The sequence below is a fragment of the Euphorbia lathyris genome, chromosome 6 (genome assembly GCF_963576675.1).
Source record: "Euphorbia lathyris chromosome 6, ddEupLath1.1, whole genome shotgun sequence".
Classification (NCBI taxonomy): Eukaryota; Viridiplantae; Streptophyta; class Magnoliopsida; order Malpighiales; family Euphorbiaceae; genus Euphorbia; species Euphorbia lathyris.
Window position 1 is genome coordinate 7914403 of NC_088915.1, and position 9178 is coordinate 7923580.

Consider the following 9178-nt stretch of genomic DNA (forward strand, 5'->3'; position numbering starts at 1 on the left):
TTGGATTATCCAGGTGAAAACAATGAATGCTCACAAGTCCAAAATTTAGAAGAAATTGTGTCAAGCGTTATGCAAAATTCAATTGAGGATGAAGCTGAAGATGATTTGGTACCTTTAAAACCAGTCACAAGAAAGGAAGCAATTATAGCATCATCCACTCTTTACATTTTTTTGTTAAAATTTGACAAGGATACACCAGAACTTTTGAATGCACTTAGAATAGTTAGAGATAAAATTCAACTAGATTTAAATTTCAAGAAAAAACAAAATACTATAGATTCATATTTTGCTAAATTATCCCAAGTATGTATATCTATATATATTTTGCATATGTATTTGAGAAATTATTAATTTATAGAAGTAATAATACAATGTATTTATAAAGGGTTGTTCCAGAAAATTATTATCTTATTAATTTATTAAAATTGATCATTTTTTGAACTGGCCCAAGTCGGGACCAGAAGAAATTATTATTTTAAAGAGTTTATTAATTTATCGAGTATCAATTTATAGATACTGTATTAGGCTTTAATAATAATAATAATAACAATAATATTGAATAAATATTATTAAAAATTATAAAGAAATAATGATATTAAATATATTTAAAATTCTTAAGAAATATATTTACAGATTCTAAAGAACGGATATTAAAAATTCTAAAGAACGAGTGTTAAAAAGAGTTAAAAGATTCTAAATGTTTTACCTCGGTTGGGGGATCACCTGCAAAATTAATCCTGGTTGTCGAGAGGAGTTCCGATCTCTCTTTCACTTGCTTTAGGGAAATGTCAGCAAATGGGGGAAATTTCCTAAGCTCGCGGACCATTACTCTTCAGGCTGTTTTCCAGTTGGAAACACTCTGGTATATGCCAATAAGTTGCCATGCATCGATAATCTGCTGCAAAAGCCGAATCTCACTTTTCTCTGTCCACACAACTGTCATAACATTTGTAGAATGAATCAGAGAAAAATAATATTTTGCTTCTTCTTTTTTACGGCAAATAATCTTTGTGCTCTACCAAGAAGAGAAGAAGATGAATGAACGGGAGGTTGGTGGCTACTGTACAGAAGTCATTATAAATAGACTATTCATGGGCTCGGGCTCGGGTTCCCAAGCCCGTAAACAACTCTACCCCATAGCCTAATCACGCTCTAATTATTAAGTAAACAATTATTTTGTACCCAAGTTTTTACCAAACTAATTATTTAGTCCATTAGTTAACTATACAGTCCCCTAGTTTTCAAACATCTAATTAATTAGTTCTTCCGCTAAAATTTGTTGTTAAGTTGAACAAAAAGACTAAATTAGCCCTACTTATTTTTATTGCTCTCATCTCTCTCTTTCGTTTCACGACTTCTGGACTCCATATTCTCTCTCTCTCTCCGAAAAAATTTCTAGCTTCATCTAAAGAATGCTCTCCGTCTTTCTCTGCAAATTGATCGAGTAAGCAAATAAGTAAACAAGATTCGCCCAAAAAGAGTAAGGTCATGTTCTTTTTTACTGAAGTGAAATTAAATTAAATTAACTTAACTTAATAATAATGATGATAATATTGATAGAAACCAGTAGAAATCCCTAATTGTCAACTGTTATTTGTCTTAGATTTATATCACCTTGCTTTATGTAAAGGGGGAGTTTAGCCAGTAGACAAACTCACTCCAAGCATAGACAAGGCTATGAGGAGGCTTCAACGAGGAGTGGTGAATGAAACATATTCATTATCATTGAAGGTGGACATCAAGTTGGTATAAGGAACACTATTTACCACCTCTTGGGTCAATAGCCGATACTAATTTAGGCGATCCATCCTAGTCCATTAGGGACTAGAAGAGTCGGTCATTTGACCTTCGTAAAGAAAGGCGAATATATCCATAAGAGTGGAACCCTATAGACACTATGGATGATAATTCATAGTGCGCACCCCTTATAAGACAATGTTTAATATAAAGGAAATCTTTCGGAATGGAATGCTGACATATACATCGGCAAATCGAGTATAGAGGATAGACCCCTTCAATATCGGTTGATTGACTAAAAACTTATTGAAGTCTTGAAGCCACACGAGGATTTGTTGTACCAAGATCCATCCCCGTGACACTTTACAACTAACATCAGTTATTTGTGTTTTTTGGGTTTCAATGGAGATTAGTTAAGTTACATGTGCATATTCTCTAACATTTCAATAACACAAGAAGGCAATTGCTCTAGAACTAAAATTTTCATATTTGGTTGTGTTAGTTACTTTTATTCTTTGGAGAGATTGGAAAGTTACGGGAGATGTATAAGAAAGTTGAAAAGAGACGAGATTGAAGAATAAAAAAAAGGAAACGAAATTGGGATCAACTCCAAGAGAGAATATGGTTCTTTCTAGGGCTGTAAATAAGCTGAGCAGTTCGGTGTTCGGTTTGATAAAAGCTCGATCAGGTTCGGTTCAATTTATAAACAAATCAAGCTTGAGTACGACAAAACTCGGTTCGGAAGCTCACGAATAGGCTTGATTATAGGTTCATGAACAAGCTAATGAGCAAACTCGATTACAACGTTCATGAACAAGTTTGGTTCGATTATTTTTTTTAATAATAATATTTTTATAAAGGGAAAAATGTAAAACAACATAATTTCGTATAAACTTTAATTATGTAGATTTCAAAACGATGTAGTTTTGTGTTAAAGAAATTTTAAATTAATATAATTAATGGACATAATTAGGGGTGGCAATGGGGCGGAGAAAAACCGAAAACCGTTGGGATCCGAACCGACAGGGTCGGAGAAAAACCGAAAATTTTGGGTGCGGGACTGGGGGCGGGAGAAATTTTTGCCCCGAACACTAAAATTGGGCGGGGGTGGGTATTACTATCCCCGAACCGCGGGGATCCACAAACCGCCCCCGAAAAACCGACCGTAAAATCCCCGAAAGATCCCTGCAAAATCCTCAAACAATAAAATAAATTATTATATATATCTAAGATAATTGGTATTTAAATGTGATTAAAAAAATAAACAGTATTGTGATAAGTTAACTAATACTATTATCTATATCTACAACAATTTAATTTAGTTTTATTGTTGCTCTTGGTATATCACATGTATTTAGATATATGAGTACTGAATGCTGAGTTTTTTATTATATCAGTAGTTTAATTTTGTTTTATTGCTACTCTTAGTATATCACATGTATTTAGATATATCAGTACTGAATGCTGAGTTTTTATTATTATATCAGTATTGATACTGAATGCTGAGTTTTTTTTATATTATGCACTACTTTAATTTTGTTTTATTGTTACTCTAAAGTTATATTTTATAATTTCGTTTTATACCTGGTCTAAACTGATATTTTATACCAGTAACATGTGATGAATTTTAAATTTGGGGATTGGGTAATTTTTTAATTTGGCGAATTTTTTAAATTTTATTTGGGGATTGTGGATTCTCCGAAACCTGTGAAAAACCGTGCAGTCGGGTGTGGGTGCCAAAAAATCTCCAAATATTTTTTTTGGGATTCCCCAAAACCGCCTCGAAAAATATTGGGAGCGGAATGGGGGATGCAAAACCACCCCCGCCCTGTCCCATTGCCACCCCTAGACATAATTAATGAGCAGATCGCGAACAATGCTCGTGAACAAGCTCACAAACAGCTCATGCTCAAAGAATGTTGAACTCGAACTCGTCAATTTTCTGACGAACCGAACACAAGCATGCTAAAACTCGGCTCAATTAGAACCCTAGTTCTCTTAATTTCTTTTTATCTTTATTTTGGCTTTTAAGACTTCATGAGCTAAAATAAATTGTTATACACATTAAATTGCAAATTAGAGATTCAATTTTGCCAGGTTCAGGTGTGTAAATTCAGGTACATAGAAATTCTGGATGACAAACGGCAAAAATGAATAAATTCAGATGTGCATTTACATATTAAGCCAAAATACGCCAGTATTTTTCGCTATTCGGATTCTAAACCCAGCCGGTTTTTGGCACCCTCAACGGTCTAAGGCTGACTCCGTCACTGAACACAAAAATCTATGCTGATCCTATTTCTCATAGGACAACAACAAAGCTTTAATCCCGAAATGATTCGGGGTCGGCTAACATGAACCGTCATACAAAACCGTGAAATCAAATCGTGTCAACGACATAAATTCTCTTCCTCCACTCCGTCCTAACCACTACCATATTTTCCTCAACCCCCAATAAACTCATATCACTCTCAATCACACTCTTCCAAATTTGTTTAGATCCCTACCCCCTCACCATTGCATCCCTTTGCCACTCTTCAATCCTTCTAACCGGCGCATCAAGCGCTCTTCGTCTTACATGGTCAAACCACCTTAATCGGTTTTCCCTCATTTTATTCTCAATAGATGTAACCCCTACTTTTGTCCTAATTATTTCATTACTCACCCGATCCTTTCTCGTATGACTATACATCCATCACATCCATCACAACATACGCATCTCCGCCACCGACATGCTGATCCTATTTCTCATATTCGTAATAATTTGCAGAATAATACAAATGATTGATTTCAAGGAAAATCTAAAACATAAATGTCTAGAATATACATGTTCATTAGCATCATGAAATATTAAGTTATTAACATACCATTCCCAATACTAAACAAACAAAATATGCTAATAATGCAAAGAGACTAAAGTTAACAAAGCAGTTATGTACTTATTTACAATATATGCAATTGAAAATTTCCAATACAGCAAGCTATATTACCTCTGTACTTTGAAGCATTAGCAAGCAAATTAGCTGATATCCACATGCTTTACTGTGTCACCTAATTAATCCTCTATACATTGCACGGAAACTCTTCTTCACTAGCGTTTTCACGTTTCGTGTCTGTTTCCGTTTCCATTACTATTTCCTAGCTAAATAACGTTTCCCGGTGTCCGTTTCCGTGCAACATAGCTTCTCATATCTTTTGATCAGTTCCATCTTTTCTGCCAATTCCAACTCTCCATTTCACATTGCTCAGCCAACCGAACTTAAGAAAATGTTCGCCGAATTGTAACTTTACAAGGTGTGTTCTGTATGGTATCAGAACATTCCTAAGACCTGCCATAGCATTCAGAAAAGCAAAAGAGCAACAATGAGCCAAAAATGAAAATTAAGCACAATGCAAAAAGTAACGTTACCATGTAACAGAGCGAATTTCATGGTTAGTTTAGGTATACCTGTGATGCACATTGTCTTATAAATGTGAGCAATGCGGCTATCTCCTCTAGTAGCCATAAACGGTCTCTCCAAGCACTCGAGAAACTCTAAGTCTGCCTTCAACAGATTGGCTTGATCATGAGTGTCATACCCGATGTCATGACAATAGCAACAATAATCCAACCAATCAATTGGTCTCCTATCCCAAAGAACGGAACCACCATCTTTTCCGCTAGACCAGTTGGGTCCACAATAATGCCCGTAACGAGGGAATAGCTGAGAAAGAAATCCCCTTGGACCAGTATGCCATGGAACCTTTGACACATATGGTCTAAAGCGCAAAGGATTACCACTGACAGCACCATCATTATCAAGAGTTCTATAAGATCGGACACGCCTTTTCAACCCTTTGTTTATGGTGTTTGGTGCCTGAATTTTATCTTTAGCCCTCATAACCCAAGGCAAAAATGAAAGAAGAGACCATCCCAATATCTTGATGTCATAACCACCTTGTTGCTTTGATTGTTCTTTGGTAGAACCCATGGGTAAAACAACTTCTGCAGGTTCAAGGCTTGTACCGAAATCCTTGTTTGAATGCATGTTAAATTATTGTATATGAACTAAAAACATGAAATTCATTGTTAAGCAACAATAGGCATAATCATTTTAACCACATCCATCATAAATTTGCTTATTCAGCAACATCAATTTACATACAAGCGAATCAATATCAAGAAAATATTAATGCATCACATGTCTGATAAAATACAACATCTTCTCATGAAATTCATAACTTTCGTCAAACAATTAATCTAGATCCAATAATTCTATGGCTAATTTCCACTGCTATGGGGCAAGGAAATGAAGAGAAAAATCACAAATCCCTGAGACAAAATTACATTGTTCCTGGACATCATTTCGGTGTTTCGTTTGTATTTTGCTGAATTTTCTTAACATTAACAAAGTAATAATCAAATCACATCCTAAGGTAATTCACTAGGTCATCAAATTTTTAACGCAAATTACTGAAACAGAATCCGTCTATTCCATAATTCACCAAAACAAGAAAGAAACAAATTCATACATACATATCATTCATCAACCAAATTAGAAAATCCTCATCCGATTTCCAGCATAATGCAAAAATATCCTTATCATCATATTATTGTGAAAATCATTGAATAAGGAACGCAAATGAACCTCTGCTCCCTACATTTGTTTCTACAATTGAAACTCATTACATCAAAATGATACTCAAGAACACACTCGGTAAAAATTCTGTAAAAACTTGAGACAAACTTTAATTAGGATATCACAAATAGCATTTGCAAATCTAACCTTTTCATCGGATTAATAGCTGCGGCGGAAGGAGAAAAACACAAAATCCTCAAAGAATCTGGAACACCGTAGCTGAAATCCTGAAATCGGGAGCTAACCTGAAAGAATATGAGACTCCATAGCTGTAAGTGAGAGGACAAGGATTTCTTTGAATGAAACAGGGAGTGGTGAACGGAGATAGAGGAAAGGCGAGAAGAAGAAGAAGATGACGCAGTCTCTAGAAACCGAAATTGAGAGGCTACGGTTCGCAACTTTTTTTCAGAGGACCAGATTTTATAAATGTATCACATCAAAACTACTTATTTTAATTTTGGAAGTAAGCATAACACGATTTTGAGGTGGTTGTTTCTACTTTTGAACTCCTTGTTAGATTAAATTATAAAACAACTTATATTTATTTAAGGCTTATTACATAATTTGCCTCTGAATTTATAGTAAAGTTTGATTGACATCCTGAACTTTTAGAATATTTCGTAGTCTTTTAATTTGTATAAAATATTCAATTAGTCCATTGAATTTATGTAAGATGTAATTAATTAATTAATCACTCAGTTGCAAAAAAAGAAAATTAAATGCGAAAAATGTATTACACGCGTCTTAAAAAAAGTAAAACGATCAAAATCAGGGTATGTGGTTCTAATATTAGAAAAGATAAATTTCACAGTTGAGCAAATAAGAACTTTATTTTTAATCTATTTTGTGAATTATGTAATAACATTTTAAGCTACGCGCAACACATCTTCTGCGTGTAGCTTTTGCTAAAGAGTATTTAATTCATTATATTTTACTCAAGTTCATCCGTTAACTGAACATTTTATGCGAGTTGAGGGGACTATCGAGACACTTTGAAACTTCAGGGGGCCAATCAGGCTTTTAGGAAAAGTTAAGTGGAAAAATTATTTCTAAAAAAACATTTTTTAGTGTGTTCCATTTTGTCCGCTGAAGACAATTTTCTTTTTATCAAGGTGACGATTGAGGAAAGTAACAAAATTACCGAGATTCTCCGGCATATGAGTCGGCTTTTGGGCAAGTAGTGAATTTGGCTAAGTCTGACATCTTTTTCATTTTGAATGCAAAGGAGGAGGTTCGTAATAATATTCGTGTTGTTTGTGTGCTGCTTCACCTCTTGATACCGGAAGATATCCGGGTCTACTATCCTTATTGGTAGATCTAAATGTGCGATTTCAAATTTCTGAAAAACAAACTCAGTAAGCATTTTAGTAGTTGGAGTTTTTGTCAATGTTATCAGAACCGGACTGGACATCAAACTGGATTTGTAACTGGGTCACGGGTCACTTGGTCGGATTGGATGGCTCGAATTGGTCGGACCGGATGACGTAATAAATAAATAAATATATATATTAATTTAATTTAAATTATTAAATTTATTAAGAGTTTTAAATTTTATTTTATGGATATTTAAAATTTAAATACCAAGTAAACTTTATTTATATGGTAAAGATCAATTAAATTTTTAATATTATTTATTAAAATATATAAAAAATAAATACTAAATAGCATTTTAAGTTTTAAATTTTTAGTATTAGTATAATATATAAGTATATAGTGTTGTTATTAAACATTGGTTGAAAGATAGCTTAGTAGTAAGTTGTATATTGTCATAGCTAATGGCCTATGTTTGAATCACTCTTTCTATACATTTAATTTTTTTAATTAAATATGGATGAATGGTTAACCAGATCAAACCGCTCAACCGGACCAATTCACGGTTGATCCGACCGGTTCACACGGTTCAGTCCGGTTTGTTCAGCCTCTAAATAACCAGTCTCAACCGGACTGAATAGCTGACCAGTTCGCGGCCGAACCGGTCGGTTCGGTCCGGTTTTCACAACATTGGTTTTTGTTTCTCTCGACAGCAGAAAAAGATGTTCTACTTAAATCAGTGGCTCAGACTCTGCCTACTTTTTGTACGAGCACTTTTTCTTCTTTCCAAATCTTTGTGCAATGACAACAGTAGATGATGAATGCTTTTTGGTGGGGTGAGAAATGAGATGGAATGAGGAATATTTGGTTTGATTGAATGAAGTGTACCAATAAAGACAAAAGAGCATTGCGGTTTTGAGATCTTCATGATTGTAATATTCTTTCGTTATTGGGTAAATATTGATGGAAGTTTATTAGTAATCCACACTAGACCTATTCAAAAGCCCGTCTGTCCGTCTAAGCAGCCCTTTATGGGTTGGTCTTGGATATGTATATTTTATATTTGGCCTGGTCTGGTCCAGACCCGTTCAAACCCGCACATGAAATGGGTTGGGCTTGAGATTTGTCTAAAAATCCTAAGTCCAGCTCAACCCGGCCCACCCTTATATTATATATTATGTTTTTATCATTTTGTTTTGTTGAAAAAGTAATTAACATTCCATATATTAAAAGTTGTTAGAGAGTATAACTCAATAAAATATAATGTGTATGATACATCATGTACAACACATGCAATTTCTTTTGAAATACAAAAACATATTGTTAATATTTCATAAAACAATATAAAAAAATATAAAAACAAGCCTATATTTAATTAAATTGCTTATTGTTATTTTATAAGAATCATAACTTAATTTTTTTAATGTAAAATAAATTAGCTGGGAGGCTGGACTGGGCTTGGGAATCAGTTTTCTTAATTTGGCCCAGCTCGGCCCGAGCCCAATGCAAAT

General features: G+C 34.2%; 1 protein-coding gene across 2 annotated transcripts; it reads right to left on the minus strand.

Moving 5' to 3' along the window:
* Nucleotides 1-4550: 4550 nt before the first annotated feature.
* Nucleotides 4551-6810, minus strand: LOC136233942 (uncharacterized). 2 transcript variants are annotated; one of them, XM_066023677.1, is made up of 3 exons: nucleotides 6504-6810; nucleotides 5186-5785; nucleotides 4551-5066 (listed from the first exon to the last, which is right to left on the minus strand). In XM_066023677.1, the coding sequence occupies exons 2-3, from the start codon at nucleotides 5763-5765 to the stop codon at nucleotides 4924-4926; spliced, it is 723 nt and encodes a 240-aa protein (XP_065879749.1). In that variant the 5' UTR covers nucleotides 5766-5785; nucleotides 6504-6810; the 3' UTR covers nucleotides 4551-4923. The 2 variants fall into 2 exon arrangements, with proteins under 2 accessions (XP_065879749.1, XP_065879750.1); XM_066023678.1 differs by lacking the exon at nucleotides 6504-6810 and having other exon boundaries at nucleotides 5186-6491.
* Nucleotides 6811-9178: the final 2368 nt, after the last annotated feature.

Bases quoted from the DNA above. Each gene is read 5' to 3' on its own strand.
- LOC136233942 (XM_066023677.1), bottom strand. From the start codon at position 5,765: ATGCATTCAAACAAGGATTTCGGTACAAGCCTTGAACCTGCAGAAGTT. The intron at 5,067-5,185 runs GTATACCTAAAC...ATGCTATGGCAG, and splicing joins TAAGACAATGTGCATCACAG to GTCTTAGGAATGTTCTGATA.